The sequence below is a fragment of the Salmo salar genome, chromosome ssa24 (assembly GCF_905237065.1).
Source record: "Salmo salar chromosome ssa24, Ssal_v3.1, whole genome shotgun sequence".
Taxonomy (NCBI): domain Eukaryota; kingdom Metazoa; phylum Chordata; class Actinopteri; order Salmoniformes; family Salmonidae; genus Salmo; species Salmo salar.
The window spans coordinates 34,575,001-34,599,432 of NC_059465.1; the positions used below are offsets into that span (position 1 = coordinate 34,575,001).

Here is a 24,432-nt window from a genome sequence, read left to right on the forward strand (position 1 = left end):
GAACAAGTCAAACAGTAGTGGGAGCTGGCCCACGGGGAACAAGTCAAACAGTAGTGGGAGCTGGCCCACGGGGAACAAGTCAAACAGTAGTGGGAGCTGGCCCACGGGGAACAAGTCAAACAGTAGTGGGAGCTGGCCCACGGGGAACAAGTCAGGGGTCTCAGGCAGTTAACGGATGTCTGAGTGGTGATGTTTAGTGTCTGGGGTTTTCTGAGAAGGTTTGGAGTGTAGGGCTGTATGTGTGTGAGGCTTGATACGACAGGCTACAGAGGTTGGGAGGAGAAGCGCTCTCTACAGGGCTCACGTAGTGGGCAATGCATCAGCATGTTTATGTAGGATCGGTTAAGTGTTTGTGTGAGTGTGTGTGTATGTGTTAAGGTGGGTGGGAGGGAGGGACATACAGGCTGCATATTGTCAGCACTTCCTGGACCTGTGTGTATCACTGATCTGTAAAGCTGTAGTATAGGCTACTGTCAATGCAGCGTTTGGTCTCCACACTGTTAGCCATGCTATGGCAGCAGTGGTAGGTACACACACACACACACACACACATACACACACCGTATGTTTGTGCTGGTTAAGTGGGCTAGTCAGTGAGCGCAGTGGAAGACAGGCTTTACTGCAGGCTGTAGCCCAGAGCAGGTGGCTCATTATAGGCCTGATGGGGAGGCTTAAAAGTGTCGCACAGGTAGGACCTCTTTCCCAGTAACACCTGTCTGCCGTTTACACTCTGAAATCATAACAGTGCACCATTAGGAGCACTGTTAGCATCCCGTTAAGTCCCGGCCGCCACCGGTTTCTGCCGCCAGGCCCCAAAAGGATTGTGGGATTTCGGAGCCATATGTTTCTGATTAATAATGATGGGACTGGATGAGTTTGCGTGAAAAAGCCACAGCGTGTGTATGTGTATGCAAGCTTCTCCTCCTCTCCTCTCCTCCTCTCCTTTCCTTTTAAAGTCAAGCATATTTCAGTCCAAGACAAAGCATTTCAAACACACACACACACACACACACACACACACACACACACTACAAAGTGAAATCTAAGCAAGCCTAGATATCTTATATTGAGTAATAATATTTCACTTTTTTTTGTACTAAGCTAAATTATTTAACGTCTTTGGCAGATAATTTATCTTATTTTAACAAAAAAATATCTTCATGCTTAGATTTCACTTTTTGCCGTGCACCCACACACACTTTGTAAATGCTTACATACAGGCTCTTCCCAACGATGCAGAGAGAGAGGAAAATACTAGAATAATAGAAAAATAATAAGATGAGGAATAAATACACAATGAGGAACGATAACTTGGCTCTATACACAGGGTAGCAGTACCGAGTCCATGTGCAGGGGTATGCCTTAATTGAAGTTGATATGTACATATATGTAGGGGTAAAGTGACTAAGCAACAGGGGAGATTCAAACCCTGACTGTAGCAGTGCATACACCCACACACACACGCACACAAACCAGCGCACGCACACAAACACACACCCACACACAAGCACACACACACGCACACAAACCAGCGCACGCACGCACACAAACACACACCCACACACAAACACACACGCACACAAACCAGCGCACACACACACACCAGGGTGACCTGTTTATGTTTGTGGTGTCTCACTCAGTTCAATGTTGCCATGGATCGGCGCCCTGGCATGAAGTATTGATAGTAACAATGTCTGAGAGAGAATCCGATGTGGCATCGTTTAGGCAACTTCCCTCCTCTAATCCCATGCAGTGTGCTAGCCTGTATCTGACCGCAGCTCAGCCTGCTCTCCCTGTTCCCACAACGTTGGGGTTGCCTTGACAAATCTATTGAAACGCCGGCCCCTGCTCCTCCATTGGCAGGGAACGGGAGGGCTGCCTTTGAAATGCCTCCCTCCGCTCAAAGCACATCAGCACAGCTGACATCTTCTTCTTCCAGACGGAATGAATTAGAGCGATACAATGAGACACGCTGTCTGTCTGTCTGTCTGTCTGTCTGTCTGTCTGTCTGTCTGTCTGTCTGTCTGTCTGTCTGTCTGTCTGTCTGTCTGTCTGTCTGTCTGTCTGTCTGTCTGTCTGTCTGTCTGTCTGTCTGTCTGCCTGCCTGCCTGCCTGCCTGCCTGCCTGCCTGCCTGCCTGCCTGCCTGCCTGCCTGCCACGGCATCTTTATGTTTACCAAAATGGCAGTCAAATCCCTATACTCCCCCCCCCCACCACACACACAACCTCAACACAAAAAGCCCCTCTATCTTGCCCACATTGCACACTCCTAAGCCACTCGATAGACAGGATGAAGGGAGATGAGAAAATGTGATGCTGTGCATGCAGGATATCATTCCCTTTTGTGTGTGTTTGATAGGTTGGAACACAGATGTGTGCATTGTAAAAACACCAGACAGGGTCTGTGACATTTTCTCCTCACAAAAACAGCGATGCTGAATCTCGCTGTAACTAAATCTCTGGTTACACTAAAGTTCTTCCTCACAGAAATTGTTAAAGAAAGGTGACAACATAAAAGAAATTGCCTTCTGACCCTTATAGCTATATACCCATCAATATACGACCAACCGGGCCGGCACTCCACCATATATCTATATGTGTAATTTTGTGTGTGTGTGTACACACACAAAACAGTCACACACACACATACACAGTTTCTTTCTCTCTCCCTCTCTCGCACACACACACACACACACACACACACACACACACAGGAATGTCCAGATGACGCGGGTGGGTCCCGGGTGGGGGGCACAGTGACCCCTGGGTGGCAGAGGGCTCGGGGGGAGGTCGGAGTGGGAGGACAGGGTGAGGAAGGGTGCGGGTGGGGCGTGGCCTGTTGACAGCCTAGAGGCAGTGTGATGGAACCCGGGGTTCTAGACAAGGTGGGGGTGTGTGGGGTTCACTGGCCTCCCTGATCGGCCCAGTCAGCTCCCTCTCTGTCCGACAGAAGCAGGACCTTGGGAGATCACTGGGGTGTGGAGGGGAGGGAGTGGCGATAGAGGGGGGTTCAAGGATGGGACCCCTCTCCCAAAACACACACAAACACACCCCCACACACACAAGAAATGTATTGGCTATCAGGTGGGCCAAGGCGAAAGTAAACAAGAGCAGATAAGCTATGATTGGTCAGGAGGCCAGCCTAATCTCAGTGATTGGTCAGGAGGCCAGCCTAATCTCCTTTACATTTCTGTTTCTTCTATTTCACTTTCATCTTATCTCAGGAACGTCTTCTCCATGCATTCCTCCTTCTCTTCATCCTCCCTCTCCCTCCTCCACACCCATCCCGTCAAACTAACACATACCACACTGCACCATCAACCCACTGGACATAAACACACACACACACACACACACACACACACACACACACACACACACTGTCAGTCGGAATCATCATACACACACACACACAATGCACTGTATAAAGCAGAATTTCACATGTAGAAGGGTGAAGACAAGAGGGAAGGGGTAAAGATACGTTTGAAGAAGTGCTCCTCTGCTGTCTAAGTGTAAGGCTGTGGACTGGCGGGGGGGGGGGGGGTGTTGAGGGGTTATGGGTCACCAGGCTGCGTAGACACCCCCCTGGGGCGTCCCGGCTCACCATCACAAACAAAATCAGACTAGTCTGAGCAATGTGTCACAGGGCTTTTAATTGCTTGTTCCTGTCTCCTTCCCCCGTCTCTCCTCCCTTCACCACCTCCTCCCCCCACAGCACTGCCGGAACTGGGTGTCAAGCCCCGAGCCCCTGGACACACCGGTGGAGCCCATGCTACCAGACTGCCCTCGCCTCTCTGCAGGTAGAGTGTGTGACAGTGGATTCAACACTGCTTACACTTTTCATCTCTCCCTCTCTCTCAATCTTTGTCTATATATATTTCTGTCTCTATCTCGCTGTATATAAATATATACAGTGGGGGAAAAAGTATTTGATCCCCTGCTGATTTTGTACGTTTGCCCACTTACAAAGAAATGATCAGTCTATAATTTTAATGGTAGGTTTATTTGAACAGTGAGAGACAGAATAACAACAAAAATATCCAGAAAAATGCATGTCAAAAATGTTATAAAATGATTTGCATTTTAATGAGGGAAATAAGTATTTGACCCCTCTGCAAAACATGACTTAGTACTTGGTGGCAAAACCCTTGTTGGCAATCACAGAGGTCAGACGTTTCTTGTAGTTGGCCACCAGGTTTGCACACATCTCAGGAGGGATTTTGTCCCACTCCTCTTTGCAGATCTTCTCCAAGTCATTTAGGTTTCGAGGCTGACGTTTCCCAACTCGAACCTTCAGCTCCCTCCTCAGATTTTCTATGGGATTAAGGTCTGGAGACTGGCTAGGCCACTCCAGGACCTTAATGTGCTTCTTCTTGAGCCACTCCTTTGTTGCCTTGGCCGTGTGTTTTGGGTCATTGTCATGCTGGAATGCCCATCCACGACCCATTTTTAATTCCCTGGCTGAGGGAAGGAGGTTCTCACCCAAGATTTGACGGTACATGGCCCCATCCATCGTCCCTTTGATGCGGTGTAGTTGTCCTGTCCCCTTAGCAGAAAAACACCCCCAAAGCATAATGTTTCCACCTCCATGTTTGACGGTGGAGATGGTGTTCTTGGGGTCATAGGCAGCATTCCTCCTCCTCCAAACACGGCGAGTTGAGTTGATGCCAAAGAGCTCCATTTTGGTCTCATCTGATCACAACACTTTCGCCAGTTGTCCTCTGAGTCATTCAGATGTTCATTGGCAAACTTCAGACGGCATGTATATGTATTCTTGCCTTGCGGGCACTGCAGGATTTCAGTCCTTCACGGCGTAATGTGTTACCAATTGTTTTCTTGGTGACTATGGTCCCAGCTGCCTTGAGATCATTGACAAGATCCTCCCGTGTAGTTCTGGGCTGATTCCTCGCCGTTCTCATGATCATTGCAACTCCACGAGGTGAGATCTTGCATGGAGCCCCAGGCCGAGGGATATTGACAGTTCTTTTGTGTTTCTTCCATCTGCGAATAATCGCACCAAATGTTGTCACCTTCTCAACAAGCTGCTTGGCGACGGTCTTGTAGCCCATTTCAGCCTTGTGTAGGTCTACAATCTTGTCCCTGACATCCTTGGAGAGCTCTTTGGTCTTGGCCATGGTGGAGAGTTTGGAATCCGATTGATTGATTGCTTCTGTGGACAGGTGTCTTTTTTACAGGTAACAAGCTGCGGTTAGGAGCACTCTCTTTAAGAGTGTGCTCCTAATCTCAGCTCGTTACCTGTATCCTCTAGGGGCTAGGGGGCAGTATTTTCACGGCCGGATGAAAAACGTACCCAATTTAAACAGGTTACTACTCTGGCCCAGAAAATAGAATATGCATATTATTAGTAGATTTGGATAGAAAACACTCTGAAGTTTCTAAAACTGTTTGAATGGTGTCTCTAAGTATAACAGAACTCATACGGCAGGCAAAAACCTGAGAAAAAATACAAGCAGGAAATGAAAATCTTGTGGCTGTACTATTTTTGAGTCATTGCCAATAAAACACACAGTGACAAAGGATTCATTTTGCACTTCCTATGGCTTCCACTAGATGTCAACAATCTTTATAAAGTTGTTTGAAGCATCTATGATGAACAGAGATGGGATGAGAAGGAAGGGAAGTTGATGTCCCTGGGATGTCGTCACTTCATTATTGCGCGTTCATGCGCGTTCATGTGAGATGAGACCTTGTATTCAAAACGTTTTTCAAGACACAGGAAAGGTCCGGTTGAAATATTACTGATGTTTCACGTTAAAAATGGCCCTAAAGATTGATGCTAAACAACGTTTGACATGTTTGAACGAACGTAAATAGAATTTTTTTTTAACTTTTCGTCGTGACTTTTCCCTCCGCGCCCTATATTTTGAGTAGCTTACTGAACGCGCTAACAACACGGAACAACATGGAGTTATTTGGACATAAATTATGAACTTCATCGAAAAAAACAACATTTGTTGTGGACCTGGGATTCCTGGAAGTGCCTTCTGGTGAAGATTATTAATGTCACGGCTTTCTTCGTCGGAGGACGATATAACAAAATCGTCGTCCGAAAAGGTGGACCAATATGCAGCAGAGTTGGTGTTCATTTTCTTAATTTATTAACAAACGTTGAACACGAAAAACAAGAAAACAATAAGCACGACAAATGACAGTTTTGCAGGCTAACAAAAAACACGCAATGCAAAAACAATTCCCCACAAACACACAGACAAACACACCCAACTAATATAGGACTTCCAATCAAAGGCAACACCACACAGCTGCCTTCAATTGGAAGTCCACCCCAATTAACCAAACATAGACATACAACTAACTAGATAAACATAGAAATACGTAAACAAAGATCATAACCCAAAAACCCGGAAATACTAAATCAAACACCCTTTTTTCCAAAACACCACCCCGAACCACATAAAACAAATACCCTCTGCCACGTCCTGACCAAACTACAATAACAATTAACCCTTATACTGGCCAGGACGTGACAATTAAAGGTAAGTGAATATTTCTAATGTTATTTATGATTTTAGATGATTCCAACATGTGCTTATTGCAAAGTGTGCTTTCCAAGTAAATTTATTTTTAAATCTGTCAATGCGGTTGCATTCAGGAGATGTTAATCTATAATTCTTTGAATAACAGTTTAATACTTTAACCACGTTTTATAATGAGTATTTTTTGTAAATTCACTGGCAGTTTTGGGGGAGACACATTTTCTCAACGACACGTGCCGATGTAAAATGCTGTTTTTGGATATAAATATGAACTTGATAGAACAAAAAATGCATGTATTGTCTGACATAATGTCCTAGGAGTGTCATCTGATGAAGATTGTCAAAGGTTAGTGCATCATTTTAGCTGGTTTTCTGCTTTTGGTGACGCCTGTCCTTGAATTGAAAATGGATGTGTGTACATTTTTGGCTATGTACTCTCCTAACATAATCTAACTTTATGCTTTCGCCGTAAAGCCTCTTTGAAATCGGGCAATGTGGTTTGATTAAGGAGATGTTTATCTTTCAAATGGTGTAAAATAGTTGATTGTTTGAGAAATTGAAATTATTAGATTTTTGCTGTTTTGAATTTCCCGCCATGCTAGCAATCCCGTCAGTGGGATTCTATCCCCAAGAGGATAAAAGACACCTGGGAGCCAGAAATCTTTCTGATTGAGAGGGGGTCAAATACTTATTTCCCTCATAAAATGCAAATCAATTTATAACATTTTTGGCATGCGTTTTTCTGGATTTTTTTGTTGTTATTCTGTCTCTCACTGTTCAAATAAACCTACCATTAAAATCATAGATCGATCATTTCTTTGTCAGTGTGCAAACGTACAAAATCAGCAGGGGATCAAATACTTTTTTCCCCCCACTGTATATATCTCTATATATATTTATTTTTTGTATCTGTCTCTTTCTACATATCTCTCTATATCTTTCTATATATATTTCTGTCTCTATCTCTCTATATATTTATCTCTCTACATACAGTTGAAGTCGGAAGTTTACATACACCTTAGCCAAATACATTTAAACTCCGTTTTTCACAATTCCTGACATTTAATCTCAGTAAAAATTCCCTCTCTTAGGTAAGTTAGGATCACCCCTTTATTTTAAGAATGTGAAATGTCTGAATAATAGTAGAGAGAATGATTTATTTCAGCTTTTATTTCTTTCATCACATTCCCAGTGGGTCAGAAGTTTACATACCACTCAATTAGTATTTGGTAGCATTTCCTTTAAATTGTTTAACTATGGTCAAACGTTTCGAGTAGCCTTCCACAAGCTTCCCACAATAAGTTGGGTGAATTTTGGCCCATTCCTCCTGACCGAGCTGGTGTAACTGAGTCAGGTTTGTAGGCCTCCTTGCTCGCACACGCTTTTTCAGTTCTGTCCACAAATTTTCTATAGGATTGAGGTCAGGTTTTGTGATGGCCACTCCAATACCTTGACTTTGTTGTCCTTAAGCCATTTTGCCACAACTTTGGAAGTATGCTTGGGGTCATTGTCCATTTGGAAGACCCATTTGCGACCAAGCTTTAACTTTCTGACTGATGTCTTGAGATGTTGCTTCAATATATCCACATAATTTCCCTTCCTCATGATGCCATCTATTTTCTGAAGTGCACCAGTCACTCCTACAGCAAAACACCCCGACAACATGATGCTGCCACCCCCGTGCTTCACGGTTGGGATGGTGTTCTTCGGCTTGCAAGCATCCCCCTTTTTCCTCCAAACATAACAATGGTCATTAATGCCGAACAGTGCTATTTTTGTTTCATCAGACCACAGGACATTTCTCCAAAAAGTACGATCTTTGTGGAGCAGTGGCATCGTCCTTGCTGAGCAGCCTTTCAGGTTATGTCGATATAGGACTCGTTTTACTGTGGATATAGATACTTTTGTACCTGTTTCCTCCAGCATCTTCACAAGGTCCTTTGCTGTTGTTCTGGGATTGATTTGCACTTTTTGCACCAAAGTGCGTAACTCTCTAGGAGACAGAACGCGTCTCCTTCCTGAGCGGTATGGCGGCTGCGTGGTCCCATGTTGTTTATACTTGCGTCCTATTGTTTGTACAGATGAACGTGGTATCTTCGGGTATTTGGAAATTGCTCCCAAGGATGAACCAGACTTGTGGAGGTCAACAATTTAATTTCTGAAGTCTTTGCTGATTTCTTTAGATGTTCCCATGATGTCTAGCAAAGATGTGCTGAGTTTGAAGGTAGGCCTTGAAGTACATCCACAGGTACACCTCCAATTGACTCAAATTATGTCAATTAGCCTATCAGTAGCTTCTAAAGCCATGACATAATTTTCTGTAATTTCCAAAGCTGTTTAACCTGTCTGGGCCAGTGGGATGCTTGCGTCCCAACCTAATCAACAGCCAGTGGAATCGCGTCGCGCTAAATGCAAAACCTCATAAATGCTATAACTTCAATTTCACAAACATATGACTATTTTACACCGTTTTATAGATACACCTCTCCTGAATCGAACCATGTTGTCCGATTTCAAAAAGGCTTTACAGCAAAAGCAAAACATTAGATTATGTCAGCAGAGTACCCAGCCAGAAATAATCACACAGCCATTTTCAAAGCAACTAGCATGCATCACAAATACCCAAAACACAGCTAAATGCAGCACTAACCTTTGACAACCTTCATATTCCATTGGGACGGTTACATTGTCTTTCAAAACGTTTCGAAAAGGGAGAGTACCCATGGGCGCCGACGTCACAATGGTAATGGCCCATCCCCTGTGACCAAGGTAAACATCCTCTCTTTCAGTCAATTTTGATGGTAGGAGGCTCAAACCACTTTGTAACGACTGGGGACATCTAGTGGAAGCCATAGGAAGTGCTAAATGAATCGCAAGCCCCTGTGTGTTTCAATGGCAAATGTTTGAAATGATATCCACACATCAGATTTCAGTTTCCTGTCAGGATTTGTCTCAGGGTTTTGACTGCCATATGAGTTCTGTTATACTCACAGACACCATTCAAACAGTTTTAGAAACTTTAGGGTGTTTTCTATCGAAATCAAACAATTATATGCATATTCTAGTTACTGGGCAGGAGTAGTAACCAGATTAAATCAGGTACGTTTTTTTATCCGGCTGTGCAAATACTGCCCCCTAGCCCTAACAGGTTAAAGATACAGTCATCTTAGCGTATGTGAACTTCTGACCCACTGGAATTGTGATACAGTGAATTATAAGTGAAATAATCGGTCTGTTAACAATTGTTGGAAAAACACCATGAGGTTCCAGGACTTAACCACTGTTATACAGTACCAGTCAAAAGTTTGGACACACCTTCACATTCAAGGGTTTTCTTTATTTTTACTATTTTCTACATTGTAGAATAATAGTGACGACATCAAAACTATGAAATAACACATATGGAATCATGTAGTAACCAAAAAATGTTTGCTTTTCCTTTACTCTGCGGTCCGATTCATCCTAAACCACTTCAATTGGGTTGAGGTCGGGTGATTGTGGAGGCCAGGTCATCTGATGCAGCACTCCATCACTCTCCTTCTTGGTCAAATAGCTCTTACACAGCCTGGAGGTGTGTTGGGTCATTTTCCTGTTGAAAAACAAATGGTAGTCCCACTAAGCCCAAACCAGATAGTATGGTGTATCGCTGCAGAATGCTGTGGTAGACATGCTGTTTCAGTGTGCCTTGAATTCTAAATAAATCACTGACAGTGTCAACAGCAAAGCACCCCCACACCATCACTCCTCCATGCTTCACAGTGGGAACTGTACATGTGGAGATCATCCATTCACCTACTCTGCATCTCACAAAGACACGGCAGTAGGAACCAAAACTCTCAAATTTGGACTCATTAGACCAAAGGACAGATTTTTTATTTGAGCTGTTCTTGCCATAATATGGACTTGGTCTTTTTCCAAATAAGGCTATCTTCTGTATACCACCTCTACCTTTTCACAGTGCAGTTGATTGGCTCAAACACATTAGGAAGGAAAGAAATTCCACAAATTTACTTTTAACAAGGCACACCTGTTAATTGAAATGTATACCTCATGAAGCTGGTTGAGAGAATTCCAAGAGTGTGCAAAGCTGTCGTCAAGGCAAAGGGTGGCTACTTTGAAGAACCTCAAATATAAAATATATTTTGATTTGTTTAACATTTTTTGGTTACTACATGATTCCTTATGTGTTATTTCATAGTATTGATGTCTTCACTATTATTCTACAATGTAGAAAATAGTAAAAATAAAGAAAAACCCTTGAATGAGTAGGTGTGTCCAATCTTTTGACTGGTACTGTATGTCACAGTTATCAGGACTTGTCTTATTCCGGGCATATTTGATTGAGCATTGGTCTTAATGACTTTTACATCGGCGATAATGAGAGAGAGTGAGTGTAAAGTTGCGTCCAGCTCAGCAAGTCTTTGGTGGCTAGTCGCTCTGGTCTCATGTCAAAGGTTGATTTGATTGTCTTTGTGTCCTTGGTGGCTTGACAGGGAGCGAGGCACCACCATTGTGCCGTGAGTCACAAGAGAGCAGCCAGAGGTGACAGAGGTGGAGGGAAGGATGTCAAAGTACCATGACCCAGCTTTTTCTCTGCTGAGGGAATGCTTCTCAATTCATCCCTCTATCCCTCCATCCCTCCCATCCATATCCTTGTCCATAATTCAGCTGTCACGACGGGGAGGGTGTGTGTGTGTGTATGCCTGCATGCTACTATGGTAGGGGATTTCTCTGCTCTGAGGAGATAATGGCTAACCACAATGTGTTCATCAACAGACTTCTGTTTCCTCGTTGTCACTAACCTCACGCTCACACACACAGACAGCATACCACACCAAGAGCTAACTGCACTATTCTGGAGCCCGTGAAGCCTCCGGCTACTGGGCCACTATGGAGAATGGCGCCTGATCAGACAGACACTAAGACATCTGAAGGTAAACCAAGGCATGCCATTGGCTGTCCTTCAGATGTTTTGGTTTGAGTGACAGAGCTGTCAGGCAGTAAGGAGGGAGTCACTGGCAGCACTGAAGGATGAGTCTCCCTTTCATTCCATCCCACTGATCTCTCTCTCATTCCCTTCCCTGTCTCTCCCTGTCTCTCATTCCCTTCCCTGTCTCTCCATGTGTGGTGCTGTTGTCGCGTAGGTGTTCTCCAAGGCCTGTCTGTCTTTCTGTTGGTGCTAATCATCTGTGAAGCAACATTGGTACCAGCATGGCAATGCCCCACTGAGGGGCTGTTTAGTGTGATGGGTGTCTGCTACCATCTTTGTTTATTGTTTTTAACGTGATAAACCCTGGACCGGTTCCCTGTTAGCCTGGCTAGCTTTTCTCCCTCTCTCTCTTTTTCATTCCCTCTATCAAAAGGAATCTTCCCCTAGAAGGTCACTGCTCCAGCGCTGGCAGCGGCCTGACAGACTGGCATCATTTTATCAGTTAGGAGCATGCTGAAAACGGACTAAATATGCAGATAAAGTGGAACAAATCTCCTGCTGGAAAGCCTCTCCGTGTGCTGTGCCTGGGGGGCTGGGGAGAGGGGCAAGGGGGGCTGGGGCCTACCCAGGGTCTGACTCACCACGGCTGGGCTGCAGTCACAGAGCAGATAGCCAGGAGAGAGAAAGGGGCAGGGCTGGGCAGGCCCGCTCTATTGTCAGGCGTAGAGGCACACAACAGTGATAACACACTGTAGTTAAAAGAATAGTTATTTTAGATTTTGTGATTTTTTTTCTTCTTTCAATTCAACAAAGTAGAAAACATTTCAACTAAGTAGCTAACAAAGAATTGATGCAATGTGGATGTATGAATTTCTCAAACCAAAAGTGTCAAATAGAGAGATTTAAGAATAGTTTAGTATGTTTCACCTGAAGTCAAGACTTCCAGTGATTCCTACAAGCCTGTAGAAAGAAATGGATGATGTAGTGTGTGTCTGTGTTGTGGAGATGATCCCTGTGATTTGAAGTGCACCGTGTAAAGCCTCGCTCTGATGCGGCACACACCGCTGCACATGAAACACCTCTGCTTGTCGCCACCTCCGCCCGGCCTACAGGCCCCCGTCCATCCGTCTGATGGATGTTTATCTGTTGAGTTACACTTCCAGAGGAAACGCATCCCGCCTCATCTCCTCACTTCCTCTGTTTTTTCAGGTTGACTTTTTTCAGGGTTCGGGGGGGGTCTGTTGGCTCATCGAAAGATCAGATGAAGAGAGGAAGGGCGTATTTTTGGCTTGTTTGTCTTTACTGACGTTAGCGTGGCCTAGCGTTAGAGGAGCCTAGCATTATTGGAGCCTAGCGTTAAAGTGGCCTAGCGTTAGATTAGCCTAGCGTTAGATTAGCCTAGCATTAGAGGAGCCTAGCGTTAAAGTGGCCTAGCATTAGAGGAGCCTAGCATTAGCGTGGCCTAGCGTTAGATTAGCCTAGCGTTAGAGGAGCCTAGCGTTAGAGGAGCCTAGCTTTGGAGGAGCCTAGCGTTAAAGTGGCCTAGCGTTAGATTAGCCTAGCATTAGAGGAGCCTAGCGTTAGATTAGCCTAGCGTTAGCGTGGCCTAGCGGTAGAGGAGCCTAGCGTTAGATTAGCCTAGCGTTAAAGTGGCCTAGCGTTAGATTAGCCTAGCATTAGCGTGGCCTAGCGTTAGCGTTAGAGGAGCCTAGCGTTAGCGTTAGAGGAGCCTAGCGTTAGCGTTAGAGGAGCCTAGCGTTAGCGTTAGAGGAGCCTAGCGTTAGCGTTAGAGGAGCCTAACGTTAGCGTTAGAGGAGCCTAGCGTTGGAGGTGCCTAGCGTTGGAGGAGCCTAGCGTTGGAGGAGCCTAGCGGTGAACCAGAAACGAACTCAGACCCTGATCATGTCACGGTGCTCATCTCCAGGGCAAGCTACCGTCTGGATCGTACAGGTGCCAAGCTCGCTCTAGACTGACACGGTCTTGTGGAAAACGCTGGCCCGGCAGTCGCTTGGCTCTTATGGTTCTGTCACCATCCACCTCTCTGAGAACACCATAGACATGGACGGCTTTTAGATACAACCACAGACAGAGGTGATTGTGTGTTGGAGGGATGTTACGGTATTCGAGGAACATGGACCTCATTTTTATTTGTAGAATGTGTGAAGAACGGTCGATACTGTTTATTGGTGAAATATTAATCTATATCTTAAATGTTAGGTAGAAAAATAGAAGCTTAGTATCTAGTAGCTGAGTAGTTAAGTGATTTTTAGGCATGTATGAGATGCTGTGTCTATGTTCAGGGAACACGTTGGCTGCCATCATCAGCCTCTCCTCCCAGCCTAACCAGCCTTTCATCTTCTTCTTCCTCTGTACTAACTAGGGTTTCAACATTCTGTGAACTTTCCATAAATTCCCTAGTTTTCCTGAAATCCCAGTTGGAGGATTCCCGGAATCAGGAGGGATTTCCAACTGGGATTTCTGGAAAATGACCGTAGTACTAACACATGCCACCAGTACACATATTGTCACAAATCATTGTGCCGCTTGTGTCATGTATTGAATTTCTTACTCTTATTTATAAGCTCCCTGTGACCCCCTACCCCTCTCCCTCTATCCCTCTACCCCCTTTTTCTCCCACCTCCCTCTACCCCACCTCTCTTTCTCTCCCTCTCTCCCCTTCCCTCTTTCTCCCCTCCCTCTGTCTCCACCTCTCTCCCCCCTCCCTCTGTCTCCCCCTCTCTCCACCCCTCTCTTTCTCCATTCCCTCTGCCTCTCTCCCTCTCCCCCCTCTCTTTCTCCCCTCCCTCTGTCTCACTCTTTCTCCCTTCTTTATCCCCCTCTCTCTCCTCTCTCTCACCCCCTCGCTCTCCCCCCTCCCTCGCTCTCCCCCCTCTCTCTCTCTCCTCCCTCTCTCCGTTGTAGACGATCAGAAGACACAGCCTTCATTTGCTATTCGTCTTTAAAATGGAGTTGAGGCCTAAAGGTTGATCCGTGTGCTCCGGCACCAGACTGGTGGGCCCTGACCCACTTGGCTCACAGCTTTATGTAATGAAGCCTGAGTTTAAAAGAACCATGCAGACAGGAGCAGACCACTGGAGAGAGAATCATGTTTATTTTGCCATCTACTTTCCTTCCTCCCTTTTCTGTGTCTCTGAGTTTGTTGTACATCTGTGATTGGTCTACAACACAGAAGGTCTCTGACGGGGTCATATTCAAGGCACTGAGTCAACAAAAAGAATGTACGAGGGGCTAATGTGGAGGGAGGAGGTGGAAGGGAACAGGAGATCTTACTTAGACTTTCTCTTTGTCTCCCTTTTTTTTAATTGACTCTGTATGGATTTTTTTACATCTGTTTTGGAGACATTGGCACGTTAAAGTATCTGAGTGGCATGATGCAGAGAGAGATAGATAAACCTCAATTTTCATACTAACAGAAACGGAAAAAAGACACAACAAAGTAATTTGACCCGGAATGAACAGACTGTCCCAGGCTGCAACCCCCTACATGTAAACTTAGGGTGACGATATGAAAAAAAGATCCCCCTTGAGAGAGAAGGGAGCCTTGAGAGGAACCCGATTGCTTTGTATCAAAGACCCGGTCACTTTGATCACTTTGAGATGACTGTGTGTGTCTATCAACTGATCTTGGTGTTCCCTGTCTCTGTCTGTGACGTTTGTCTGAAGTCTGATTAGAGTTAGGACATGTTGCATACCAACTACCATCAGAACATATACACCATTCTGCCATGGGCCTTGGCGAGGTCTGTGTTTTCTCAATAATACAACATAAATATGTGTTTCATGATAATATTAGAGGCTTATTGTTACATCCCAAAATCAAATCAAATGTATTTATATAGCCCTTCTTACATCAGCTGATATATCAAAGTGCTCTACAGAAACCCAGTCTAAAACCCCAAACAGCAAGCAATGTAGGTGTAGAAGCAAATCAATATGTTGAATGTATGTCTGTATCAACTGTATGTACAGTACCAGTCAAAAGTTTGGGCACACCTACATGTTCAAGGGTTTTTCTTTATTTTACTATTTTCTACATTGTAGAATAATAGTGAAGACATCAAAACTATGAAATGACATATATGGAATCATGTAGTAACCAAAGAAGTGTTAAACAAATCAAAATATAGTAGCCACCCTTTGCCTTGATGACAGCTTTGCACACTCTTGGCATTCTCTCAACCAGCTTCATTAGGTAGTCACCTGGAATGCATTTCAATTAACAGGTGTTCCTTGTTAATTTGTGGAATGTATTTCCATATTAATGCGTTTAAGCCAATCAGTTGTGTTGTGACAAGGTAGGGGTGGTATACAGAAGATAGCCCTATTTGGTAATAGACCAAGTCCATATTATGGCAAGAACAGCTCAAATAAGCAAAGAGAAATGACAGTCCATCATTACTTTTAAGACGTGAAGGTCAGTCAATGCGGAAAATGTCAAGAACTTTGAAAGTTTCTTCAAGTGCAGTCGCAAAAACCGTCAAGCGCTATGATGAAACTGCCTCTCGTGAGGACCGCCACAGGAAAGGAAGACCCAGAGTTACCTCTGCTGCAGAGGATAGGTTCATAGAGTTACCAGCCTCAAATCGCCAATTAACTTCACCTCAGATTGCACCTTACAGAGTTCAAGTAACAGACACATCTCAACATCAACCTTTCAGAGGAGGCTGCATGAATCAGGACTTCATGGTCAAATTTCTGCAAAGAAAACACTACTAAAGGACACCACTAAGAAGAAAAGACTTGGTTGAGCCAAGAAACACAAGCAATTTACGTTAGACCTGTGGAAATCTGTCCTTTGGTCTGATGAGTACAAATGTTAGATTTTTGTTTCCAACCGCCGTGTCTTTGAGACACAGAGTAGGTGAACGGATGATAGCCGCATGTGTGGTTCCAACCATGAAGCATGGAGGAGAAGGTGCGATGGTGTGGGGTTGCTTTGCTGGTGACACTGTCAGTGATTTATTTAGAATTCAAGGCACACTTAACCAGCATGGCTACCACAGCATTCTGCAGCGATACACCATCCCACATGGTTTGCACTTAGTGGGACTATCATTTGTTTTTCAACAGGACAATGACCTAACACACCTCCAGGCTGTGTAAGGGCTATTTGACCAAGAAGGAGAATGATGGAGTGCTGAATCAGATGACCTGGCATCCACAATCACCCGACCTCAACCCAATTGAGATGGTTTGGGATGAGTTGGACCACAGAGTGAAGGAAAAACATCCAACAAGTGCTCAGCATATGTGGGAACTCATTCAAGACTGTTGGGATAGCATTCCAGGTGACTTCCTCATGAAGCTGGTTGAGAGAATGCAAAGCTGTCATCAAGGCAAAGGATAGCTACTTTGAAGAATCTAGAATACAAGGTATATTTTGATTTAACACTTTTTTTGTTTACTACATGAATCCATATGTGTTATTTCATAGTTTTAATTTCTTCACTATTATTCTACAATGTAGAAAATAGTAAAATTAATTAAAAACTCTTGAATGAGTAGGTGTGTCCAAACTTTTGACTGGTAGTACTGTATGTGTGCATAGAATGACAGAGAGTGGCAGCTACACTGTGTGATTCCATTGAGAGTAGCATGGCCCTGCCTAGACTTTTGTCTGGGAGTATTGGGTGGAATTCTCCCTGGTCTAGTCTAGTGGTCCAGTAATGGTCTCTCTCATGAGGCTGTCAAAGTGATAATAAGCTGGTCAGGCTGACTTGGTAAAAATGTGAAAACGCTGCAGCCCCAGCTGTCTCCATGAAAACCGCCTCGCCGAGTCTTTATGCTATCTCTTTTATTCCTGTTAATCTCATTTTATCTCCGAGCCTTTTCCCTCATCACATCCACGCCTGTAATCTCGCGCCCACATTTTTTTATTAGAAATTGTATGGCAACTGGTTGCTAAGCAACACTGAAGGTCAGGTAAAATTTGTTGTATTTGTTAGAGTAGTAGAGCCCACCTACAGGTAACTGCCAAAATAATGGAAACACTTGAGTAAATGAGGGTACAGAGTGTAATGAAAGCAGGCGCATCCACATAGGTGTAGTTCCTAAGTTAATTAAGCAATTAACATCCCATGCTTAGGGGTCATGTATAAAAATGATGTACAGGCCATTATTTTGGCTACCATGGCTATGCTCCCATTGGATGACAATGCCCCCATCCACAGGGCACAGGTGGCCACTGAATGGGCATGAAAACTTTGTAAACCATATGCCATGGCCATCTCATTCACCAATTTGGAGATTCTGGAGCGGTGCCTGAGAGAGCATTTTCCAGCACCTCAACAAAACACCAAATGATGGCATTTGTTGTGGAAGAATGGTGTCGCATCCCTCCAATAAAGATCCAGTAGAAACTATGCCAAGGTGCATTGAAGCTGTCCTGGCTCGTGGTGGGCCCAACGTCCAATTAAGACACTTTGTGATTCCTTTATTTTGGCAGTTATTGGTTTGTGAATGTAGTGAAAGGTAATCTACGCAAATGCCATCTGCTCATCTTATTTATTTTGTGAAAGTGTTTATGCACCTTTTATGCGATATTAGTGTTTACATTACCCGTCGCCTCGACCTGCATTCAGCACTTATTCACCTTTTAGCATCTATTGTGGTCCCATGTGACTTAGCTGGTAGAGCATGGTGCTTGCAATTCCAGGGTTTCGTGGGTTTGATTCCCACTGGGGCCACATAGACACATGACTGTTAGTCGCTTTGGATCAAAGTGTGTGCTACATAGCGTACGTTGCCTTCAGAAACTGTTCATACCCTTTGACTTATTCCACATGTTGTTGTCTTTCAGCCTGAATTAAAAATGGATTACATCGTTTTTTAATGACAAAGTGAAAACATGATTTTAGACATTTTTGCTAACTTATTAAAAATGAAAAATATCTAATTTACAAAAGTATTCACACCCTTGACTCAATGCATGTCAGAATCACATTTTGCAGCAATTACAGCTGTGTGTCATTCTGGGTCTGTAAGAGCTTTGCAGACCTGGATTGTACTATACAGTTGAGGTTGGAAGTTTACATACACTTAGGTTGGAGTCATTAAATCACATTTTTCAACCACTCCACAAATTTCTTGTTAATGTAACCGATGTGAAATGGCTAGTTAGTTAGCGGTGGTGCGCGCTAATAGCATTTCAATCAGTGACGCCACTCGCTCTGAGACTTGAAGTAGGGTTTCCCCTTGCGTTGCAAGGGCCGCAGCTTTTGTGGCGCGATGGGTAACGGTGCTTCGTGGGTGTCAGTTGTTGATGTGTGCAAGGGTCCCTGGTTCGAGCCCAGGTTGGGGCGAAGAGAGGGACGGAACCTACACTGTTACATTAACAAACTATAGTTTTGGCAAGTCGGTTAGGACATCTACTTTGTGCATGACACAAGTAATTTTTCCAACAATTGTTTACAGACTGATTATTTCACTTATATTTCACTGTATCACAATTCCAGTGGGTGAGAAGTTTACATACACTAAGTTGACTGCCTTTAAACAGCTTGGAAAATTCCAGAAAATTATGTCATGGCTTTAGAAGCTTCTAATAGGCTAATTGACATCATTTGAGTCAATTGGAGGTGTACCTGTGGATGTATTTCAAGGCCTACCTTCAAACTCAGTGCCTATTGTCTTGACATCATGGGAAAATCAAAAGAAATCAGCCAAGACTTCAGAAAATAAATTGTAGACCTCCACAAGTCTGGTTCATCCTTGGGAGCAATTTCCAAATGCCTGAAGGTACCACGTTCATCTGTACAAACAATAGTACGCAAGTATAAACACTATGGGACCACGCAGCCGTCATACCGCTCAGGAAGGAGACGCGTTCTGTCTCCTAGTGATGAACGTACTTTGGTGCGAAAAGTGCAAATCAATCCCAGAACAACAGCAAAGTGAAGATGCTGGAGGAAACGGGTACAAAAGTATTTATATCCACAGTAAAACGAGTCCTATATTAATGTAACCTGAATGGAGCCACTGGTCCAAAACCGCCATAAAAAAGCCTGACTACGGTTTGCAACTGCACATTGGGGACAAAGATCGTACTTTTTGGAGAAATGTCCTGTGGTCTGATGAAACAAAAATAGAACTGTTTGGCATTAATGACCATTGTTATGTTTGGAGGAAAAAGGGTGATGCTTGTAAGCCGAAGAACACCATCCCAACCGTGAAGCGCGGGGGTGGCAGCATCATGTTGTCGGGGTGCTTTGCTGTAGGAGGGTCTGGTGCACTTCAGAAAATACATGGCATCATGAGGAAGGGAAATTATGTGGATATATTGAAGCAACATCTCAAGACATCAGTCAGAAAGTTAAAGCTTGGTCGCAAATGGGTCTTCCAAATGGACAATGACCCCAAGCATACTTCCAAAGTTGTGGCAAAATGGCTTAAGGACAACAAAGTCAAGGTATTGGAGTGGCCATCACAAAACCTGACCTCAATCCCATAGAAAATTTGTGGGCAGAACTGAAAAAGCATGTGCGAACAAGGAGGCATACAAACCTGACTCAGTTACACCAGCTCTGTCAGGAGGAATGGGCCAAAATTCACCCAACTTATTGTGGGAAGCTTGTGGAAGGCTACTCGAAAGGTTTGACCCAAGTTAAACTATTTAAAGGCAATGCTACTGAATACTAATTGAGTGTATGTAAACTTCTGACCCACTGGAAATGTGATTTAAAGAAATAAAAGTTGAAATAAATCATTCTCTCTACTATTATTCTGACATTTCACATTCTTAAAATAAAGGGGTGATCCGAACTTACCTAAGAGAGGGAATTTTTACTGAGATTAAATGTCAGGAATTGTGAAAAACTGAGTTTAAATGTATTTGGCTAAGGTGTATGTAAACTTCCGACTTCAACTGTATATGCATATAATTATTTTAAAAAATCTTCAAGCTCTTTCAAGTTGGTTGTTGATCATTGCTAAACAGCCATTTTCAAGTCTTGCCATATTTTTTTATGCTGATTTAAGTAAAATATAACTAGGCCATTCAATGTCATCTTGGTAAGCAACTCCAGTGTAGATTTGGCCTTGTGTTTTAGGTTATTGTCCTGCTGAAAGGTGATTTTGTTTCCCAGTGTCTGTTGGAAAACAGACTGAACCAGGTGTTCCTCTAGGCTTTTGCCTGTGCTTAGCTTTATTCTGTTTATCACAAAAAACTCCCTCGTCCTTGCTGATGACAAGCATACCCATTACATGATGCAGCCACCACCATGCTTGAAAATATGAAGAGCGGTGCTCAGTAATCTGTTGTGTTGGATTTGCCCCAAACAAACTCTTTGTATTCACGACAAAATGTACATTTCTTAGTCAGATTTTTTTCAGTTTTACTTTAGTTCATTATTGCAAACATGATGCATTTTCTTTCCTTCTGTCCAGGCTTCCTTCTTATCACTCTGTCATTCAGGTTTGTTTTGTGGAGTAACTACAATGTTGTTGATCCAACCTCAGTTTTCTCCAATCACAGTGGCGCAGCAGTCTAAGGGGCTGTATCTCAGTGCTTGAGGCGTCACTACAGACACCCTGGTTCGAATCCAGGCTGTATCACAACCGTCCGTGATTGGGAGTCCCAAAGGGCGGCGCACAATGGGCCCAGCATCGTCCGATGTACAATGACGGTGTAGGCCGTCATTGTAAATAGGAATTTGTAAATGTAACCTTTATTTAACTAGGCAAGTCAGAACAAATTGTTATTTATGATGACGGCCTACCGGGGAACAGTGTGTTAACTGCCTTGTTCAGGGGCAGAACGACAGATTTTTACCTTGTCTGTGTGCTTAGGGTTAGGGTCGTTGCTGTGTGCTTAGGGTTGTTATCCTGTTGGAAGGTGAACCTTCACCCCAGTCTGAGGTCCTGAGTGCTCTGGAGCAGGTTTTCATCAAGGATCTCTCTGTACTTTGCTCGGTTCATCTTTGCCTCGATCCTGACTAGTCTCCCAGTCCGTGCCGCTGAAAAACATCCCCACAGCATGATGCTGCCACCGCCATGCTTCTCCATAGGGATGGTGCCAGGTTTCCTCCAGACGTTGGCATTCAGGCCAAAGAGTTCAATTTTGGTTTCATCAGACCAGATCATTTTGTTTCTCATGATCTGAGAGTCTTTAGGTGCCTTTTGGCACACTCCAAGCGCTCTGTAATGTGCCTTTTACTGAGGAAGGGCTTCTTGGCCTGATTGGTGGAGTGCTGCAGAGATGGCTGTCCTGGAAGGTTATCCCATCTCCACAGAGGAACTCTAGAGCTCTGTCAGAGTGACTATCGGGTTCTTGGTCACCTCCCTGACCAGATATGATTTATTGTCATCAGGTATATTGCTCTGACCATGCATTGATCATCTGAAATTGTTGATCTAATTCTATGTTACTTCTGCATGTATGAGTGTAGCCTGTGTGTTTATTCTAATGTTGTCTATTTTATTTTACATTATAAGACAGCACAGTATGCAGTAAGCCTCTGGGTCTCCCCCCATAGTGGAGCCCACCATAGTCAGGGTATCTGTCTGTAGATCACCATACCCTGGGTATCTGTCTGTAGATCACCATACCCAGGGTATCTGTCTGTAGATCACCATACCCTGGGTCTCTGTCTGTAGATGACCATACACAGGGTATCTGTCTGTAGATCACCATACCCAGGGTAACTGTCTGTAGATCACCATACCCAGGGTATCTGTCTGTAGATCACCATACCCAGGGTATCTGTCTGTAGATCACCATACCCTGGGTATCTGTCTGTAGATCACCATACCCTGGGTATCTGTCTGTAGATCACCATACCCAGGGTATCTGTCTGTAGATCACCATACCCAGGGTCTCTGTCTGTAGTTCACCATACCCAGGGTCTCTGTCTGTAGATCACCATACCCAGGGTCTCTGTCTGTAGATCACCATACAGAGGGTATCTGTCTGTAGATCACCATACCCAGGGTCTCTGTCTGTAGTTCACCATACCCAGGGTATCTGTCTGTAGATCACCATACCCAGGGTATCTGTAGTTCACCATACCCAGGGTATCTGTCTGTAGATCACCATACCCAGGGTCTCTGTCTGTAGTTCACAATACCCAGGGTATCTGTCTGTAGATCACCATACCCAGGGTATCTGTCTGTAGATCACCATACCCTGGGTATCTGTCTGTAGATCACCATACCCAGGGTCTCTGTCTGTAGTTCACCATACCCAGGGTCTCTGTCTGTAGATCACCATACCCAGGGTCTCTGTCTGTAGATCACCATACCCAGGGTATCTGTCTGTAGTTCACCATACCCAGGGTCTCTGTCTGTAGATCACCATACCCAGGGTATCTGTCTGTAGATCACCATACCCAGGGTCTCTGTCTGTAGTTCACCATACCCAGGGTATCTGTCTGTAGATCACCATACCCAGTGTCTCTGTAGTTCACCATACCCAGGGTATCTGTCTGTAGATCACCATACCCAGGGTATCTGTCTGTAGATCACCATACCCAGGGTCTCTGTCTGTAGTTCACCATACCCAGGGTATCTGTCTGTAGATCACCATACCCAGGGTATCTGTCTGTAGATACGCTGCTGGTCCCTGACAATAAGTGAATGGATATCAGCGTAGCAGGGAGATGGCTGACACGTGGTCATGAGGTCCTATGAGGTCCCAGTTCCTCTCACTATTAAGGGGGTTAATAGAAAACTGTGTGAGCAGAGTGTGTGTGTGGGGTGTTGGGTGGCAGAGGGTTCATCTGTGGAGAGGGGGTAAAGGTGTCTGAATGCTTTCCATCTGAAACAGTTCATGTGTATATTATGACGACATTTTGTGACTTTTCTTTTGCTTTGGTCTTCAGCAAAGGGTTTTTTATTCTGTTCGTGCACACAAAACATTTTCTCGAGGTAAGCTAAAGTTCGTGAGCCGAAGTCTACGCACCTTTGTCAGTCATTGGTCAACAATAGGGATTATTCAAATAAGTGTTTGTTGTTATTCAACGATAGACAACCTGTTTTCATGCACATTTTTCCACTTGCGAAATACTGCACCACTAAGAAATTGCACGACTAAAATGAATGACACATTTCTTGAGGAAGTGTATACTGGAAAAGGTGTCTCAAGATGGACAAACAGTACTATTGCCCACATTTTTTTTTTTCAAGTGCACTCTTTTACTCAACCCCCTTCTCCTGTGATCAGCTCCCGCGGATGCCTTCAGGCAGCTAGCCACCCACTACCAATAGTGTTAGCATCACCATGGAATCACTGCCTCTAACTGGGAGGATGAACCAGGGGGGAGAAGGGAGGGGGGGTGTTGAGGCTTCTTCACCCACTAATGGTCTTCTGTGACTGACGTTTCTAGCATAGATATCTGGCCATGTGTTTGGTGTTGCTGGACATAGTCTGTTTAGCCCTGATTAGCCCCATGCTCTGTGAGCGAGTGTTTTTTTGTGGGACCATGATGGTTTTATCATGCCATCAGAATGCATGTGTCTCTTCAGAGTCTCTGCCATGCTAAACAACAGCACTGTCACTATGGAGTCCCTCTACACAGGCCACTATGGAGTCCCTCTACACAGGCCACTATGGAGTCCCTCTACACAGGCCACGCTTTATCCTTTCTGTCGCAGGTTCGTCTTCAATTCCCTTTTTTTCCTGGTCTTTTTCCCTTCCTCTGAGACTAGTGTCATCTGTTTCATGATGCGCAATTTCTAAGTGTGTTCATGAAGTCAATTCATTAGGTTTAGCTGCTAATGGGCCCTTTAGTGTGACAGGCTTTGATAAGGCTGAGGGAGAGGAGAGGTTGTTTGCACAGAGGCAGGCCTGACTATACTACAGGAGGCTGGATAATTACAGTTAAAGCAGAGCAGAGACGCACCAGGACAAAACACCCAGCACTAATCAATTCCATAAAGGCTCAGCATTGTGATTGCTTTATGATATTTCTGCTGATAGCATTTCCTGTTTCCTGTTTAGTTAAAACATATTTTGAGATGTTGTGGCAGCCC

The 24,432-nt window shown here is 44.3% G+C and overlaps 1 protein-coding gene across 1 annotated transcript in view; it reads left to right on the forward strand.

The window, feature by feature from the left end:
* Nucleotides 1-24,432, forward strand: part of LOC106585793 (cotranscriptional regulator FAM172A homolog) — a 319,763-nt gene that overhangs the window by 244,818 nt on the left and 50,513 nt on the right. The window contains exon 10 of the mRNA XM_014172421.2: nt 3,716-3,800. Coding sequence (XP_014027896.1) covers nt 3,716-3,800 — 85 coding nt within the window. The remainder of the gene's footprint in view (nt 1-3,715; nt 3,801-24,432) is intronic.